General features: G+C 42.8%; 1 protein-coding gene across 2 annotated transcripts in view; it reads right to left on the reverse strand.

Annotated features, from left to right (window-relative positions):
• Positions 1–20708, reverse strand: part of WDR64 (WD repeat domain 64) — a 138226-nt gene that overhangs the window by 90302 nt on the left and 27216 nt on the right. For both annotated transcript variants that reach the window (XM_077250003.1, XM_077249996.1), the window contains exons 3-10: positions 18997–19127; positions 17766–17871; positions 13715–13824; positions 5974–6003; positions 5703–5813; positions 2063–2277; positions 1536–1670; positions 213–292 (exon numbers count right to left, since the gene is read on the reverse strand). In XM_077250003.1, coding sequence (XP_077106118.1) covers positions 213–292; positions 1536–1670; positions 2063–2277; positions 5703–5813; positions 5974–6003; positions 13715–13824; positions 17766–17871; positions 18997–19127 — 918 coding nt within the window. The remainder of the gene's footprint in view (positions 1–212; positions 293–1535; positions 1671–2062; positions 2278–5702; positions 5814–5973; positions 6004–13714; positions 13825–17765; positions 17872–18996; positions 19128–20708) is intronic.

The raw sequence follows: 20708 nt of genomic DNA on the forward strand, positions 1-20708 counted from the left end.
TCACTTTTTGTGTTGAAGAACTGAAATAAATTAACTTTTTGATGATATTCTACTTTTTTGAGAAGCACCTGTACTTTGTGTATTTATGTAATACTCTCCAGGTAGTTGCCTTCTGTATTATTATAACATAAGTCGAGATGTATCTAAATGATTTACATCACCAATAGGTTCCACCTTTTGCTTTTCAGAGGCCTTATTGAGAATAGTCTTACCTCCCGTTGCGATAATATTTGCTTTCACGCAGTAGGCAAACGTAGTGACCCCTTCAGGAACCGAGAATACATTAACTGATCTGTGTATTAAAAAAACCACAGTACATTATATTTTGCTTTTCTGATAGGGGCAGTAAGACCTCACTGTTTTGACACTTCCATGGCCCTCAACTATACAATTGTTTTGAGTCACCATTTAGTCTTTTAGGAAAGGCACGTTCAGCAGATGTTCCACCTTCAGTTCTAACTATGCTGTTTAACAATCTATTCTTTGAAGTGACATTACATATGACCTTTTTAAAAACATATTTGATGTTATGCATCACTGTGAGATCATTGGTAGTTTAAAGAGTAACTAAATCAAGTAGATTTGGTAGGAGTTTGTTTCCTGAGACCTCACTGATTGCTCAAATGACAGCTTGGCAAACACTGGATGTTCGGACCCCCCATTCAAGTGAATGGGGTCCGGGTTCGGGTACTGTTCTGGTACCAGAATCCGAACTTTTTGCAACTCTTCAGCCAAGCCCAAACATCCAGGTCTCCAGCCATCTTTAGTTGGTATCAGTGAAGCTAGCACCCTTAGTGAAACATACCTCCCCTCCAGTACTTTGCCAGTGACTTTGTCAAATCATGCAGAGCTCTTCCAGGTCAGGGCACATACCATTGCTCCAGGGGAAAGCATAAGTCACTTATAATAAGTGAGTATACAGACGAAAAAGCCAAGGCCAACAGCTACTGTTTTGTGTGGTAAAAAGTTCCCTGTTTGTTTTATCACAGGAGTGAGTTTTGCTGCCACGTCCTCAGCCCTCTGAGCTTATCATTAATCAAGTCAGTGATGTAGAAGCTCCAGTGGCCACTGAGCTTATATGTCACAGACTTGATTTATGATTAGCTCAGAGGGCTGTGCTGTGTATGCGGCAGCAAATCTCACTGCTGTGATAAAACTGGCAGGCAGGGAATTATGTTTCCTCATGCAAACAACTGTGAGCCCCTTTATGCTCTGATCTAAGTTAAACAGTACACAGTGCTCCCCAAACTGCTGCAATGTTTTTGACTTTCCATACTGTACTTAAATGATATCTGTTCATTTATTAGCTGAATGTATGCTACAATCATCATACACTTTCCATTCAGGCAATCTTAGCTTTCACATTTTATATTTTATGGAATTATTTAATCAATGTAAGGGATTTCAGAGACGATAGGAAGTCATCTGAATTAGAACAATGAGAGAATAACAAAGTTTCAAAGTAACAAAATATTGTTTTAATATTTTCAAACTGAATTTGTCATAATGATAGGAAAATATAATAATGAACATACCCATCATCTTTTATCCTATTGATGTGATCTAGAACCAAGGAATGAATGCTGTCTGGAGAGGATGAAGCAAAGAGGTTTATCTCTGGGAAATACTTTATTTTAACAACCCAATCATGGTGCAGCTTTCTTCTGAACCTAAAAATGCAAACAAAATCATTGCTGTCTAATCTTTTGAAACAATTTTATACATTTACTAAATTCTCAGCTATTTCATTTTGGATGGGTGAGTGCAAAACCAATACTCCCAATGGCTTCTATCTAATGCTTTCAACCATCCTGGAGCCAGCGGGTCCTTCATAGATTTTGGAAACTGTGCCATGAGGGTGCGGCATGTCTCAATTTCAACTGTATCTTTGCCCCCAAAGCGTAGAGACAGATGAATACAATCGTGGAGCAGGAAGCCTTCAGTATGTAGGTAGATATTTTTATCATTTATGAAAAACAGATCAATGACCTCACAAGAATGCAGCATATTTACTTTCTTACCCTGATAACTACAGATTTATGTTATAAAGCAACTGCCTCACCTCCTGAATCTTCTGGCATCTAAGACACCTGGATGAGACATCTTTGTGGACTTTAGATCTTCTACTTTTAGTTCATCATTTGAAATAGAATACAGACTTACAAATCCAGCATCATCTCCTATCAATATATCATCCTGCAAGTACTGGCCTTGTGAAACCACAGTGCAAACGCAAAGAAGGTAGTGCTCCATTGGCTTAATGCAGACATAGTTATCCTTAGAGAGTAAAAACAGTTACAAAAAATTAACTAAAAAAGTCCATTTGCATGTTCAGTATCATGTTTTATGGTGTTATATACCAAGCTATAATAAAGTTTTTAAGCATGCAATGGCTATCCCTATATACTACATAACCACAGAGGACTAATTGTCATTTTAGGTAACTTTTCAGTATCAATTGTTATGTGTATATGTCTATTTCTGGCTTTTATATGTCTTACATGCTACACTTTTCAGCAGTTTCCTCATGTGCATGCTCAGTCTCTTATTTGCAGCTGAGCTAGTGGGTGGAGACTAGCTGCTATGATGTCTCCCATTTTCAGTCACATGAGGGATTCCTCTCCCTCTCAGGAGCAGTAGTCACCTGGAGGATATTATACAAAGGGGCAACCTAAAAATTTGCTAGAAAGCAGTAGCACCATTTAAGTGTGCCTGTGTGCCTTTTATTTATATTCTGCTTCTCACCCTGTTACCTGTTCCTCCTCCCCTTCCCTCTCCATAGACTTAAATAGGCAGCTGTACCATGATACTTGTACTATTCATCTAGGCAAAGTTTCCTAAAAAGACAAAGACCATTTTCCCCCCATTAAAAATAAAGCTAATAAAAAAAATACACATATGTGGTATCGCCATGTCATGTCCAGAAATATCTGCAAAAATGATGTTTTGCCCCACAAAAAATAAGCCATCACACAGCCCTGTTGACCCAAAAATGAAAACGTTACAGGTATTGGAAAGTAGTGACACAACTCAAAGTTTTTTGCAAGCTTCTAATTTTTTTGTCACTAAAATAATTAAAAAAAATGGACGTTTGGTATCGCCATAATCATATTGATAAGTGGAATCATACTGTGAAATCATTGTTACCGCAAAATGTACACCGTAAAAACAATTCCCAAAGCCATAATGCCAGAATTGTGTTTTTTCACAATTTCTCCTCACTTGGAAATTGTTTCCCGTTTTCCAGTACACCATGTGGTAAAATGAAGGATGTAATTCAAAACCACAAATCATCCTGCAAAAATCAAGCTCTCGTAATTCTTTAACAGAAGAATTAAAGAGTTGTTACTCTGGGAAGAAGGGGAGGGAAAAAAACGAAAATGCAAAAATGGAAATTGGCCCCGTTGTGAAGGGGTTAAGTGAAAACTGCAGCTTCAACCACAATAACTCCAGAATTTTTTTTTTCCTGTAAAGAAAATGAGCTGCTATATGTTCACATGTAAATATCAATTTTACCTCCTCAAGGCTGTGTTGCTGAATTTTGTCATAGATTTTTATAGCAGTTGGAGGTTTATTTTTGCATGACCATTTAGTTAAAGGGAACCTGTCAGTAGCATCAAACCTCTTACGCCATCTCTATTGGCATCCAGGTCATAGGAAGCTGAATAAAATGATACTTTGATATTTGAAATCTGATGTCTTATTCCAGAGAAATCCATGTTTTTCTTACAAGTAATTGAGCAGTTCAGGACTCTGACAGGACGCTGACCTGAATGAGAATCTATCATCTTTGCTTTTTTAATTGAAAGATGTGTTTGTAACGAGAAAAACCTCAGCTCTGCCATAGTGTGTTAGTTGTACTCACAGACAACTCTGTAGTGAGATCGGTGGAGCAGACTGTCAGTCATTACATGTCTCACATTGCTTACGCCCACTTTCATTTACAATAAGCTCTGGAGGCAGATTCTTATGCAGAGCAGTGTCCTGCCCATAGATCTTAACAGCTTATTTACATATTAAGAAAAACATACATTTGTTTGGCGTAAGACATTGGATCGCAGATAGGGATGGGCGAACCCGAATAGTAAAGTTCGTGACTCGTACCGAACATATAGCATTCGGTCACAAGGTCAGGTCCAGTTTGGGTCCAGGGCCTGTAAAAGAAAGCATAAAATTAATAATAAGCATTATAAATATTATACTTACCTGTCCAGCAAAGTGTACTCCCGTCCTGCTGTCTCACGGCCGCTTCTGCTTCTGTGACTGCTCATTACCACCGCATGAACTCTGCCGGAAAAAGCCGAAGACTGCCAAGTGCAGTGAATACCGCTAGAAGGTAATGAGCAGCTCCGGAAGTATATGCGGCCGGGAGACAGTGGGACGGGAGGACGCGTCGCTGGACAGGTAAGTATAATTATAATGTTTATTATTCATTTTATGCTTTCTTTTACAGCCCCGCCCCATCCCATATCTGTAAAGTCCAAGCTCATGGTTCAGACGCAAGTTTGCATCATCTCCGGCCCGAACTCAAACTTTACAGAAAAACTCAGGCGAACCCACCTATCCCAATCATTGGGGGGTTCGCCCATCACTAATCGCAGATATCTTGGTATTATTTTATAAAACTTTCAATTACCTACATGCCCATATAGACGGCTTAGGAGGGTTGGTCCTATTGACAGATTCTATTTAAAAGATATAATTCCAGTAACCTACAGCCACCACAAGAAAGACCTTAGGCACTTACAATATGCTAATATCTTATTGAGGTTAATTCTTAAAGACCATGCTGAATGTTCCTAAGCTCCCTCTTATGGTGACTGTTGTAAATACTGGAGGAAAGTGATTTAAAGCCAGACACCAATGCTGAGCAGGAGACAAGATCAGTAGAAACTTTTTACTAAAAAATAACCTAGGGTGGATTATGTACAGTAAATAGCGAGGACACAACTTTATGAACGGTTCCTTCACAACACGGAGCATTTTCCACACACAGTTCCAATTCTTTCCTCTTTACTTGTTCTTTATCTTCTTTGTTCTAGTCTACTTCACTACAACCCTACTTAGAACTACAATCCAGTTAGCAAGAATCCTATTCTCAACCCTCAGTTCTGTATCTTCTTTCCCCTCTAGGGAACTATATTGCCAGTATGGCCAGTACCTAACTTCTCTGTACCTGATGCTCTGGCTCTCCCACCTGGGGCACTCTTTTTGTCTCACGTACTCTGTCCCGTCTTGGCCCGTTACCTCTCTGAGTTATAAACTCTGGGCAGTACTACTAGGCGTCCTTTCCCTGGACCCGTCTTAGATTGACCACTCTGCCTTTAGGTCACTTATCTCCTTCTTTCCGCTAGGATCTCACTATCCTCTGTCACAGACTCCTCTCATGTTAGGGTCACCCAAATGATACAGCATTACAACTGTCTAGACCTTACAAACGCTGCGCCCTGTCTGACGTCCTGACAAGAACCTGTCTCTGTCCCTTCACCTTAGCCCCTCCCACTCTAGTCTAGTCCCAATCGTTAACTCTAACTCTCCCTACCATCAGGCAGCACACAATACCAACATTATTAACACATGTCACAGTTCTCATTACCCAATATAATAATACACTTTTCCTTCATGGGGGAACGTGGTAAATATGTCCATCTCCTTAAGCTTAGTGCATTAACCGTAACTAATATCAAGCCAAAGTGCACTACCTCATTCTTTCCATGACACTTGTAATCCCATATAACAATGCTGCTCTCTGTCACAGCGACCACTTTATTAAGCTGATTCAGGAAGTCACATCCAGAAAACCAGGAACTCTCCTAAGACAGAAAAAGATGAAATTAACTGCCAAAAACAATCTTATCCACAAAAATGTGATAATTATAAAAGTACAATATTCCATGTTTCCTCTATACATAATTAAATATGTTACAACAAGAAAACGAATACAAGAATAACATTGTAAAATATTGTACTTACAGCGGCATGTATACAGGAATATTGCCTCATCTGTAAAGAAACATAGATATTAATGCTTATAAAGAATATCTGTGCTGGATGTAATTTAAGGAAAACACAATTCATAATGTGATTTCCTTTATAATGTGAGTATAAGTGTTTTCATTTTGACGAGGCCAAACATGATGAACACAAAGGAGTTGTCCTAGTAGGGAGCAACTCCTTTAAGGCTTCTTTCACACTTCAGTCGTTTGGCATCAGTCACTTCCGACAAAGTGACGGATCGACGGATCCGTCACAATTGTTGAAAAAACGGATGTAACGGATCCGTTTTTTTGACGGATCCGTTACTCGGGGGTTGTATATACTTTTTGGAGCATGCGCAATTGAAAAAAATTGAAAAAACGGATTGGGGCGACGGATCCATCGAAATAACGGTCGCGACGGATCCGTCGCCCATAGGTGGCCATTCTATGGAATGACGGACGCAACGGATCCGTCGCGATCCGTCATTTCAACGGAGACAAAAAACGTTGCAATGACCGTCAATGTCTAGATGACGTCCGCTAAATTTTGACGGATCCGTCGCATGACGGATGGAACGGACGACTATCCGTCACAATCCGTCGTTAATGCAAGTCTATGGGGGAAAAAAACGGATCCGTCGAAAAAAAAAACGGATCCGTTTTTTGAGGAAAATGACGGTTTTAGACTGACGCCAAACAACTGAAGTGTGAAAGAGGCCTAACCTGACCATACACATAAGATAACTGTCGGCTGAACGATCAATCTGCTGACGTCTGTCTATCCCGACACGCCAATACACAAGAAAGCCCAGCTTGGCCGAGCATTCCTGTGTTCTCTATGGGAATAGTGGATTAATCCAATGCCAGAACTGTGCCTGCCTGCAGAAAAGAGGGATCAGGCAACTGAATTCCATCTACCTGTCTGGGAGGAGTCAGGAGACCCACAGACAGCCATATAGTTTACATGGCTTTTTATCTAATATGTATGGGTGTTTTAAAGTGGTGGTCCAGCACAAAAAAAGTTCAGGTATGCTTGCTTGAAGCCTGTTACTTGCTACAGTAGTCAGGTCAGAAGAAAAGCGCAACATCGGATATTTCATTGATGACTTGGTCTTCTAGTCACCTAACCTCTAAAGCCGATCACAGGCATTGCTGATCCTGTCACTTCTGAACAGAGTGGTCTGCACTGGATCTGTGGGCCTGCAGGAAGGTGAGTATGCCTCTGTATATTATTTTAAAAGCATCCACATAAAAAAACATTTCTTTAAAACCTTTAAGACCTGTGATGAGGTCAAAACTGGCCAGTGTTTGCTCTTATTTTATTAACACTGATGCCCTGAATATTATGTTTTTTGTTTGTTTGTTTGTTTGTTTTTTTAAATCCGCTATATGATTTTAGAGATATGGGACTTTTTATGCAGTGCTAATTTTTCTGGTCTTTACTAATGGGGTGTTGCGTACAGGGGACGTGTATTCAGGTTGCTCTACAATATTACCCTGTAAACATTATCCAGGGCCGACGTCAGCACTCGGCACACCCAGGCATGTGGACCATCTGGGAAACCGGCGCGCTATGGGTGCCCGGTGCCTGTACCAGTGCCGAGACTTGCGAGTGGGCCGTCCCCCAGCTTGCTCAGGGCCCCGGCACCTGCAATACTTACCTCCCCTGTTCCTCTGTTGCGGCCTCCTCTGCGTCTTATGACTGTGACGTTCAGGTCAGGGGACGCGATGATGTCACTACTGTACACCCTCTGCCTGAACAGTTGTAATAGAGTGCAGGGTTGCGTATGTCACCACGGAACAGACAGACCAACTGTTGAAGGGGATTTATTAACAGGGGTAAAATTCTCCTCGCAGGGAGTAAACGGGGTTAATAGTCAAGTAAAACAGTAAACAGTTAAGCGGAATCAAAGGGTTAACGAGTGTTCTTGTAACTTATCAGCACAGGGAGGTCCTGACTGGAGGGTCCTTTTCCCAATGTGGATACAGTCACCAGCAGGGCTTGGGATCCTGAAGACTCTTCTGTGTCTCCTGGAAGGTCCGGGGTTAAGTCTCTCTGCAATCTGTTCTTCGCAAAGTGAAAGTGAAACCAGGAAATAGCACAGTCTCGTCGCTTCTGCAAGAGCCTCTATGCACCAGGCTGACAGTCTCCCTGTATTAACGCTGTCACACACACTCTGGGTAGTTACTTATCACACTCAGGGATTCTTTGCTTGTCACTGCGGTCACCAGGGCTGCACAGTCACTGTCTCTGATTCTGGAGGCTTCCAAATCTACACCCTCACATCCAGCCGTCACTCTGGTGGGTATCTCAGCCTCAGTGCCCTCACAGGGAGCACTCTGTCATGGGGAGCGCGGCGCTGCAGCCTGCTTTCTCTCTGGCATGCTGTCCCCTCTCTGGCGCGCTCTCTCTCCCGCACTTTTCTGACCACTCCCCTCTCTTTTCCCAGCAGTCAACCTGTCCCCTCTGTCCAGGGCAGAAAGTCTTCCCCCCAACAACCCAGCTGTCTGGCTAAGTGGTTCCAGGCAAGGAGCAGGGAAAGCAACCTCCTTACATTCCCCCTCTCTTAAAGCTCGCCATTCCACGGGCGAGGACTCTTCGTGCTTCTCTTTGTTCTTCGGAGGGGAGTCAGATACCTGCGATTCTCGCATCTCCTTCTGCCTTTCTTCTTGTAGATACTCCAAGACTAAATGGTTTAAGAGCTGCTCATCAGTCAGGTTGAGATATGCTTTCTCTGCGTCATCAACAACTGCTGTCTTCTTCTTTTTCTTCTTCTTCTTCTTAGCTTTGCCGCTAGCAGATGTCTGCGTAGATGATTCATCCTCCTCCTTGTCGTTATCGGAAACTTTAGGGACTTCTTGTTCAGGCTCCTCAGTTTGGGGGCTTAGTACATGCAATTCTTCTTCATAGCTCCCCCTCTCTTTGACAGGAGCATTCTTGTCAAACCTTGAGTCAGATGAATTAAGACCATGCAGGCCGGACTCTTTGTCATCTGCGCCGGGCTCTGCGGGCATCACTTCCCAGGTATTCTCAGCCACACGCCCTGTCTCACACAGCTGCTCCATTTCCCTTGTCCGATCAGGAACTGGTGAGCTGACAGCCAGCACATTCTTCACCTCAGGGGACGACATCAGTGGTTCCTCCTCCTCATCGGCTCGGACATTGAAAACGAGTGTCGCAGGAACACTTGGCACTTTCTCTCCTTCTTCAGGAACTCATGCTGGACAGGGTAGTAAAGCACTTTGGTGGTCTTCTCGAGAGAACGTCACTTTCTTCCTGCCGGACTGAGTCTCACCAGAGATGCTTGACACCTTCTCCACCTCTCCTTGGCGTCTGACATTGTGGTACTGTCTTGTCCTAGGTGGAACTCTTCTCTTCCTGCCGTACCATTCCCTCCAGGGGCGACATTCCCTTCAGTTAGCAGGACCCTCAGAGGGGTGAGCGGATCTCTGCCACCGCTCTTCTCGGGTAGGGCAATTTCTGGACATGTGTCCCACCTTTCTGCACGTCCAGCACTCACGTCTACGTCTGTCTGGAGGGCGCTTCAGTTTGGATCGTCGACCTCGGCAGGGGACATCTCTCATCTGCGGTTGCTCTTCATCCCAGGATACGGAGTTACACTCTGGGGCCGCCACCGAAGCCTTCTTTATGTGGCGCATCTCTCCTATATCTCTTTCTGGCGGCTTCCGCACGTTACCTCGGGATATGCCGCTGGTCCCCAAAACAGCAGTAAGGGCTTTCCCCAGACTCTCAATCTCCTCCCAGATTCTTCTTATCTTCAGCTGGGAATCCCGGGTCCACATTGCCTCCTCTTCATTTTGACTGGATGCTCCGCAGTTGTAGCATCTAGGCAGTCTTCTTCGCCGAACGGCACTAGTCTCACTTTGGAGGGCGGTTTCTGCAGCAGGGATCTTCTTATATTCAGCCACCTCCTCACGGACTCGCTTAAGCTCCTTCTTCAAGTCTTCTACCCATTGAGGGGCTGTTACCTCCCTGCTCCATACCTTTCCCACTGGCACTACCACCCCTTGCTCTTGCTCGCGTGTGCGTGCCTCACTCCCGACCTCAGGGAAAGTCATATCTAGCTTTACACGCATGCGCTCTCGCAGGGCCTGTTTCATCAATACATCTCACAAGCCTGTCACCAGTTGGTCTCGCAGTACAACGTCAATTGACCCCACACCTATGCCGTCCTTCCGTATAATGGCAGTATGAAGCTCCTGCAGTGCGTTCATATATTGCGTCACGGTCTCCCCCTCTCTTTGTACCCGGCGGAACAGTCGCATGCGCAGCTCCCCTACGTCAGTGGGGTCTCCATGCGTCTCCTCAAGTATACGTAATACTTTGTCCAGGGTATCTCTCGCCTGGGGGGGTCTTAGCATAACAGAGTCCCGTGCATCCCCCTCTAGGGCCATCACAGCTATTTCCGCCTGCAGTGCCGGTGTCATAGGATGTATCCGCATCATCCCTCGGATGCGCTCCGTCCAACCCCACAACATGACATTACTCCCTGAAAATTTTGGTAGGTTAGCTAACATGGCTCCCAGGGAGATGCTAGACCTGGGGCCTCCCTCAACTGCTTGGTCTGCCCCTTCCGTGCTACCGTGTGACATCCTGCCAACTACGCCAAGTGTAATAGAGTGCAGGGTTGCGTATGTCACCACGGAACAGACAGACCAACTGTTGAAGGGGATTTATTAACAGGGGTAAAATTCTCCTCGCAGGGAGTAAACGGGGTTAATAGTCAAGTAAAACAGTAAACAGTTAAGCGGAATCAAAGGGTTAACGAGTGTTCTTGTAACTTATCAGCCCAGGGAGGTCCTGACTGGAGGGTCCTTTTCCCAATGTGGATACAGTCACCAGCAGGGCTTGGGATCCTGAAGTCTCTTCTGTGTCTCCTGGAAGGTCCGGGGTTAAGTCTCTCTGCAATCTGTTCTTCGCAAAGTGAAAGTGAAACCAGGAAATAGCACAGTCTCGTCGCTTCTGCAAGAGCCTCTATGCACCAGGCTGACAGTCTCCCTGTATTAACGCTGTCACACACACTCTGGGTAGTTACTTATCACACTCAGGGATTCTTTGCTTGTCACTGCGGTCACCAGGGATTCTTTGCTTGTCACTGCGGTCACCAGGGCTGCACAGTCACTGTCTCTGATTCTGGAGGCTTCCAAATCTACACCCTCACATCCAGCCGTCACTCTGGTGGGGATCTCAGCCTCAGTGCCCTCACGGGGAGCACTCTGTCATGGGGAGCGCGGCGCTGCAGCCTGCTTTCTCTCTGGCACGCTGTCCCCTCTCTGGCGCTCTCTCCCGCACTTTTCTGACCACTCCCCTCTCTTTTCCCAGCAGTCAACCTGTCCCCTCTGTCCAGGGCAGAAAGTCTTCCCCCCAACAACCCAGCTGTCTGGCTAAGTGGTTCCAGGCAAGGAGCAGGGAAAGCAACCTCCTTACATTGTCACAGTGCAGAGAGCCAGAAGACGCCGATGCTGAGGAGTCCGGAGCAGAGCAGCAGCCAGCAACAACAGATGAGTATTTAATTTTTGTAATGTTTGGAGCATTATATATGGGGCCCATAATCCACTGGAGCAATCATATATAGGTCCCATTATACACTGGAGCATCATATATGGGGCCCAATATGTATGGAGCATTATATGAGGCCCATTACATACTGGAGCATTATATGGGGTCCATCATACACTGGAGCATCATATATGGGGCCCATTATATATGGAGCATCATATGGGGCCCACAATATATGGAGCTTCATATGGGGCCCATTATATATGGAGCATCATATGGGATCCATTATATATGGAGCATTATATGGGGACTATACTGTATGGAGCATTATATGGGGCCCATTATATATGGAGCAATACATGGGGCCCATCATATACTGGATAATTATATGGAACCCATCATATACTGTGTGGAACAGTATATGGGAGCCATTATGTATGGAGCAATATATGGGGCTCATTATTCTGTATGGAGCAATATATGGGGCCTATTAAATACTGTATGGAGCAATATATGGGGCTCATTATACAGTATGGAGCAATACCGTATATGGGGCACATTATTCTCTACAGAGCACTATGTGGTGCCCACAATACTGTATGGAGGACTATGTGGTGCCCAAAATATTGTATGGAGGACTATACTGTCCGGTTTCTGACCTATTGTAGAATTTACAATAGATATCACTCATGCAATGTAAGAAGTAAGTGAAATCTTTGCCATTGTACTACACCTATATTTTTCTACCGTATCTGTGCATCATGAATCATGGTACGTTTTAAATAATAATAATAATTTTATTTATATAGCGCCAACATATTCCGCAGCACTTTACATTATAGAGGGGACTTGTACAGACAGTAGACATTACAGCATAACAGAAATCACAGTTCAAAACAGATACCAAGAGGAGTGAGGGCCCTGCTCGCAAGCTTACAAACTATGAGGAAAAAGGTGGAGACACGAGAGGTGGATGGTAACAATTGTTTTAGTTATTTGGACCAGCCATAGTGTAAGAATCAGGTGTTCATATTCATTTAAAGGGGCCCACTGAGACTCTTTCGCTCAGGGCACATGAAAACCTGGAGCCGGCCCTGACATTACCCCCTTGGTAAAGACCAAAAAAAACAACACCATTCTTAATGGAGCAGTGGTAATAAAAGAGTAACAAATGGTCACTGCTTTAAGTCAGCTTAAATTTAAATTGTTATGTGTCAGTCTCGGATAGATTTCACAGGAGGCACATAGTGCCAGTCAAGAACATAGGATAAATGTCCAGCAGAAGACAGTCAAATTTGGGACTGACTCTGAAGGCAATTACTTGGCATACTAGGGTATGTTTCTTTTGAGCTGATTTGCAAATTACTTTTTAGACCTTATTGATGATATTGTGCCTTGTGCACACAATGATAAGACAGATAAAAAGAACACAATGGAATTAAAAGTTAATGTGTTTACCTGTATGACAAGATACAGACAGACAGACAGTGTGAGGCAGTGACGAGTATTATATGAGAGGAACGCTATGTGTCCCCCAGGATGTGCATAAAAGTATTTTAAGGCTGCTGGAGTGCATTGCAGTCACAGGTATAGCTGCGGTTGCAATGCAGAATAAGTAAGTTTGGTCCTGGACAAGTTATATGCCCAAGGCAGATTTTAGAAAACCTGGAATGGGCTTTTATTTTTGGAGCGAACTACAGGATGGTAGTTTTGCGGTTCGCTCTCTTGAGCCGGGTCCTATAAGTAGCCTATGGCCACAGATTCCAGTTAAAAACCCTGCAGTAAAGAGTTTGGGTGTATCAGTGTTTGTTTGCAAGTGACAGAGCAGGTGGCTCAGCAACAGCCGGCTTGTGTGAGCTAATACAGAGCCAAGAGCAGCGAATGCCTGGCATCCCACAGCGTGATACGGTGGGCAGTCGCCATCGACAACATCGGCTGTGATCCAGAGGAAACCATGTGCTGTTCACTGCGTGAGTTATTTGGACATTAAATACATTTGCTGTGAACTTTCCTAGGTCACTGCCTCATTATTGCATGGTGGGAACACCACGGCACTAAGATAGATAGATAGATAGATAGATAGATAGATAGATAGATAGATAGATAGATAGATAGATAGATAGATAGATAGATAGATAGATAGATAGATAAAAAAAGGAATGGATGGCTTGGCTTGAGTAACGTTCAGTGTGAGACAGATAGATAGATAGTATACCTTGCTGTTAAAAAGCGAAATGGTTCCATGTTGTGAAACGGTCAAGACAGCATCCAATAATGGCACTTTCACAACACATTGGATAGTATCTCTCTTCTTTTTCCCTGCTCCTGTTAGTATGAAAGCTGAACTTTAGTGTAAGAGCATATGTATTCCTTCATGGTTGTGCTGCCTTCCATCTGAATGTACTATATGCCCATTCCAATAAGAACAAGGAAAACCACTACACAAAGATGTGTCCAAACTTTTGAGCGATTCTATATACTGAGCGTTGTTTTGCTGTTTAAATAAAATGAGTGTTTTATCAGCAGTAGAGTATCATGAGAGGACTAGGTGTCTCAGGCTTCCCATTTCAACCATGCCCCACCATTAATTAGCAGTTTTCTGGCAATATACAATGTGCAAAGAAACCTGCTAATCGGTGGTGTGAGTGACACTATACAAAGCTCAGCATTGCAAGGTCTGCTAAATCTACTGCAAAGAAAACTATATGTGATTTGATCACAATTGCTACCCCAGGAAATTAACAGATACATCACTGAAATAAGGGTATCTGTCCCTACATCATGCTGCTGTCAGATTACATAGGAAAAACTGCTAATAGATTCCCTTTAAAGAAAACAAAACAATTATTGATTAGTGTAAATTATATACTGTATGATACGTGTCCATTCCACTATAAACTGCATATGTTCCACGTTCATTCTCCACCACAATTGTTTATTTAGATATGTGTTTATTCCACTATAATCTGCACAGAGTACATGAAATTCAATATACACCTGTTTGTTTGGGGAATGTGCTCATTCCCCTATTATCTACAGGTGCTTTTCACAAAATAAGAATATCATCAAAAAGTTAATTTATTTAAGTTTTTCAATACAAAAAGTGAAACTTGCATATTATATAGAGTCATTACAAACAGAGTGATCTATTTCACATGTTTATTTCTGTTAATGTTGATGATTATGGCTTACAGCCAATGAAAACCAAAAAGTCATTATCTCAGTAAATAAGAATACTTTATAACACCAGCTTGAAAAATTATTTTAGAATCCAAAATGTTGGCCTACTGAAATGTATGTTCAGGAAATGCACTCAATACTTGGTCAATACTTGGTCAGGTCTCCTTTTGCATCAATTACTGCATCAATGCGGTGTGGCATGGAGGCGATCAGCCTGTGGCACTGCTGAGGTGTTATGGAAGGCCAGGTTGCTTTGATAGCAGCCTTCAGCTCATCTGCATTGTTGGGTCTAGTGTCTCATCTTCCTCTTGACAATACCCCATAGATTCTCTATGGGGTTAAGGTCAGGTGAGTTTGCTGGCCAATCAAGCACAGTGATACTGTTGTTTTTTAAACCAGGTATTGGTACGTTTGGCAGTGTGGACAGGTGCCAAGTCCTGCTGGAGAATGAAATGTCCATCTCCAAAAAGAGGGAAGCATGAAGTGCTCTAAAATTTCATTGTAGATGGCTGCGCTGACTATGGTCTTGATAAAACACAGTGGACCTACACTAGCAGATGACATGGCTCCCCAAACCATCAATGATTGTAGAAACTTCACAGTAGATCTCAAGCAGCTTGGATTGTGTGCCTCTCCACTCTTCCTCCAGACTCTGGGATCTTGATTTCCAAATGAAATGCAAAATTTACTTTCATCTGAAAACAACACCTTGGACCACTGAGCAAAAGTCTAGTTCTTTTTCGCCTTGGCCCAGGTAAGACACTTCTGGCGTTGTCTATTGGTCATGAGTGGCTTGACACAAGGAATGCGACACTTGTAGCCCATGTCCTGGAAATATCTGTGTTTGGTGGCTCTTAAAGCAATGACTCCAGCAGCAGTCCACACCTTTTGAATCTCCCCCAAATTTTTGAATGGCCTTTTCTTAACAATCCTTTCAAGGCTGCGGTTATCCCAGTTGCTTGCGCACCTTTTTCTACCACACTTTTTGCTTCCACTCAACTTTCCATTAATATGCAATGACCTTTTGTGGCTTACCCTCCTTGTGGAGTGTGTCAATGACTTCCTTCTGGACATCTATCAAGTCAGCAGTCTTCCCCATGATTGTGGAGCTTACTGAAACAGACTAAGGGACCTTTTTAAACACTTAGGAAGCCTTTGCAGGTGTTTTTCATTAATTATTCTAATTTACTGAGATAATGACTTTTGGATTTTCATTGGCTGTAAGCCATAATCATCAACATTAGCAGAAATAAACACTTGAAATAGATCACTCTGTTTGTAATGATTGTATATAATATATGAGTTTCACTTTTTGTATTGAAGAACTGAAATAAATTTACTTTTTGATGATATTCTAATTTTGTGAGAAGCACCTGTATATATATTTAAAATTAACCTGACAGCTGTTGTCAACATGTATCAGGCACTGGCTTAAACATTGGGGCGTTTCAGAAAAAGATATACTTTAAAAGCCGCCAGAAACCAGGCTGTTGTGAAAACTAGTTGACAGGCAGGTCCCTGACCGTTGCCCGAGATTGACAGGTCTCTGTCTACGTGTGCTTATAGGGAAAGACCTGTCACTTTAGTGCAGAGGGCGTAGAGAAGCCGCTAGGTGCCTGCCTGTCCGACTAGTCTACAGCTCGGTCCCCCGCTACTTTTAAAGTATATTTTCCTCTGAAACGATGCCACATTTAAGAGTCAAAAAAATAGCAAAAATTCACCGCACACTCTAATGGAATGATTTGCAACCATCTGTGGAATTTTATTTTAGACAAAGAAACTAAGTGCCAAGTTACAAAAATTACAAAAATTGGTCCAAAACCCAGTAAAGTAGAGACACCCGACGTTTCGACCCTCCCAGGTCTTAATCATATATATTTTCCGTATCTGTTATGGCAAGATATACGTGTTGCTTCGTACTTATAGTCAGAATAGTGCCAATCATTGGGCACCAATGGTGGTAACTGCGTCCTGGGGCTGTCCATTTATTTACAGCCTACCATTATCTGATACATGCCTTACTACATAGTCAACCCCATGATTAAGACCCGGGAGGGTCAAAACGTCGGGTGTCTCTACTTTACTGGGTTTTGGACCAATTTTTGTAACTTGGCACTTAGTTTCATTGTCTAAAATAAAATTCCACAGATGATTACAAATCATTCCATTAGAGTATGCGGTGAATTTTTGCTATTTATTTCAGGGACCACCACGGTCCATTCTACCACCACCTCGCTTTTACAGTGACCTTGAGTGCACACCAATACTTACTCTAGTCACATTTAAGAGTCAAACATAATTGGCTGTGTTCATACAGCCAGTGCCTCATAGATGCTTCCCCTGGATCGGCAGCATGGAGCAGCTGTCAGGTTCACTTTTATGTTCTTTCCCAACCAAATAAGTACTGGGAATAAAATATATACACCTGTTTTATATGATATATATGTAAATTCCCTTGTAATCTGCCCACATTCCATGTACATTCCCCACCTAAGGGTGCTGTTCAGTGGCCCTGTTGGTGTTTATGTCCAAACCCCCCGCAAAACGGAATTCATGTGTATGCGCCAATGGCGCTATAAGGGTACCCGCAGAGTAAACGTGTGCTCTCACGTACATCATTTTTGGGGTGGGTACTTTGGAGAGAGGCACCCAGATGCAGTTTACTACGTACGAGGGGATGCCTACAGTAGGCGCACCCACCCAAAAATGATGCACGTCAGAACCCACGTTCACTCTTATGGTACTATATATATATAGTCTATGGCCCCATCAGCGCATATCCCGTTTTGAGGGTGTTTCGGACGCAAGCTCTGAACAGGTGCCTGAACGCAGTGGGAAAGCACCCTTAGGTAGAGAATACAATATATCGTACATCTGTTTATTTGAGATTTGTGTTCATTACACAATAAACTACACATATTCCATCATATAAAATTTGCAGTACAACTTATTTCACAAATGCCCTAGACTTTATCTTCCCTGTATTCCATCCACATGAACTAACAAGCCATGTGGCCAGGGAGTGCAGCACTTTTGCAGTGACATTTTATGGCAGGGGCACATTTCACTACTGATCATTTTATTACCTGTTGCATTTTTAAATGTTTCTCTTTTGGACAGAAAAAAGATTGTATTCTCTGGGTCCAAATATGTCCCAATGATGTCCTCATCTCTCTGCAAACAGCCAAAAAGCTAAAAAGACATAGAAGAAATGTCAGATTCTTTTTGTAGGTAAAAAAATAATTCATTTCTCCTCCCCTCTGCTTTGTTTCATAGGCCTCTTTCACACTTCCGTCTTGGGCAACGCCATAACAGGAGAGCTGGGGAGGCCGGAACTCGCCCATCGAATTCATCCATAGTGGCAGCATTTCTTACACCAGGAATATTACTCCAGCCCGTTACTAGAGTAACATTTCTGGTGAGGAGCACAGAGGCATAAAATGTGCTGAATTCGTTAAGTGTTGTGCTCATCTTAATGAATTCGGTACATTTAATTCCTGCACGTCCTTCATTAGGACTGGCGTAAAAATGCCAGTCTTAATGAATCAGGGCCTATATGTTGAAACATGTCCCTACCATTGTAGAGGATGCGGTGTCTCATCACATTGCCCTTGCTCAAGTAAACTACTCCTATCTAATGGAAGCAAGTAGGATATCAGTGAGACAGAAGTGCTGTCTCCTGGCTCTCACTGCAGAGTCTCAGTGTTTTCTATATGATAGTTATTTTTCCATCAGCTTCTACAAGCAGAAGGCAGGGGAGGCTAAGGCTGAACTAAATGGACCCCAAATCTGTTGTGCAATTTCTACTGAGTACGCAGATACCTCATCATACCCCTTTTTTTTATACTTTTACATTTTTTTTTAACTTTTTTTTTCTTGCTTTTTTACTTAGTCGCCCTATGGCACTTTCACTTTGACAGCTCTGATTGTTAATGGCACTTTCACTTTGACAGCTTTGATAGCTCTGAGCATGGTGACCCAGATGTCATCATGACAACATTAGGTCATCATGTCAACGATTGGGGGAGTCAATTGGAAAGCAGAGGGGGCCCTTTTCCCTCTGCCTGCCTTCTAAATGCTGCGATAGCTATCAATCGCAGCATTTAGCGGGTTAAACTGTCCGCACCACTCCTGGTAGTGAGTAAAGGGTGTTAGCTGTCATATCAGCTGAACACCCAGCGGCGATGTCCCGTGCACAGCTCCTGTGTGCAGGAAATCGCCATGAAGCACTTCTCAACCAAAACGTACATTTACTGCAAATGTCGGGAAAGGGGTTAAGATAGCTTTTTTTCAGAATAAAGAAATGTATTTAATCACCTCAGTCCAGTCAATTGGAGCATCTGGATGATTAGTAATCCTCCTGTAAAATTCTTTGATGTCTGGAGTTTTCAAGCTATGTCCAAAAAGTCTTTTAACAATATTATAAAACTGGCTATAGTTGATGTTTTCTACGAAAAGTAAATAAAAATCGAAGCGCGTAATGATGTACAACAAAAACATGGATTAAAGAAAGGAATTATCTATCATCTTTGTAATGTTCTGTTAAGTCTCATAGTTTTGCTATTATATGTGATCTATACATACAGAACGGGAGAGGAGTACATAAGGGGGTATGTTTATCTGGTTTTAGCACCACTCCAGTGTTTTTTTTTCAGCACTGGAGCGACGCTTTAAATGCAAGCCCCCTTCCTTCCCTCATACCAGCTCTGGCAAAAATTAAGAGACCACCACATCAAAACCCTGTCATGGGCAGCCCAATCTCCAGACCTGAACCCCATTGAGGTCTGAAAGCACTGGGTTTTTTAAAAATTTTTTACCATCTTTCTTTGTCAGAAAAAAATACTAAATTTATTGACTTGACCGGAAGTCAGAAGCTACGACTTTATCTCTCAGTACAAGCCTATAAGAGCCAGAACGAGGCCAGAACAAGGCTGTCATACTTGTATTGAAAAGTAACCTCTGCGCCGCTCCACTAAACACTGGAGCTGCAGGCAAGTCATTTTTTGCTGAAGACCGATGGGAGCAATGGCGAAAACAGATGAAAATGCTAGAAGGTGAGTATCAGACAGGGAGCAGGGGGGGCTTACATTTTAAGCACCACTCTAGTGTTGTTTTTTTATTGCAGTTCTGTAATGCTGCTACTAAGCTAAGATCCCTGGCCCTAGTACTATAGTCACCAGCCGCTGTCTTCAGGTCTTCCCAGCAACACTTCCATCCCACGCCGCCATTTTGTGAAGGTAACTTCTGGCTGACCGGAAGTCAGAAGTAACCATCACAAGATCTCATTGTAAGTGTGAGAACCTCATTCTAAATCATGGATTTTGTTGAAGCTGTCAGGAACATTTATGATTCATATCCACATACCTTGTGCAAACAGTATGTGAAGCTGCACTAATGTCTTCGATCTGCAAATCGGCGGTGATCACACAGCAAGAAGGGGCCTTGCAACAAATGATCCAAATTTCAGACCTTCAAGACTTCCCTCAAAACTAATGTAATACATTTAGCTAAGGCTCTGTTCACTTTGCATTTTTATCTTTCACTGGAGCTATATTCAGCCATCCTGACATATATCTTTAATGGGAGGCTCTGACCTATAGGTATATGGTGTCATACATTGCCTATATGTCCCCATGTTAAAAAAAGAAAGATACAGGTGATTGTCACAAGATTAGAATATCATCAAAAAGTTAATTTATTTCACTTCTTCAATACAAAAAGTTAAACTCCTATATTATAGTCATTACAAACAGAGTGATCTATTTCAAGTGTTTATTTCTGTTAATGTTGATGATTATGGCTTACAGCCAATGAAAACCCAAAAGTCATTATCTCAGTGAAATACCTTAGTCTGTTTAAGTAGGCTCCACAATCATGGGGAAGACTGATGACTTGACAGATGTTCAGAAGGCAGTCATTGACACTCTACAAGGAGGGTAAGCCACAAAGGGTCATTGCTAAAGAAGCTGGCTGTTCACAGAGTGCTGTATACAAGCATATTAATGGAAAGTCGAGTGGAAGGAAATAGT

Source organism: Ranitomeya variabilis, chromosome 1, assembly GCF_051348905.1.
Source record: "Ranitomeya variabilis isolate aRanVar5 chromosome 1, aRanVar5.hap1, whole genome shotgun sequence".
Taxonomy (NCBI): Eukaryota; Metazoa; Chordata; class Amphibia; order Anura; family Dendrobatidae; genus Ranitomeya; species Ranitomeya variabilis.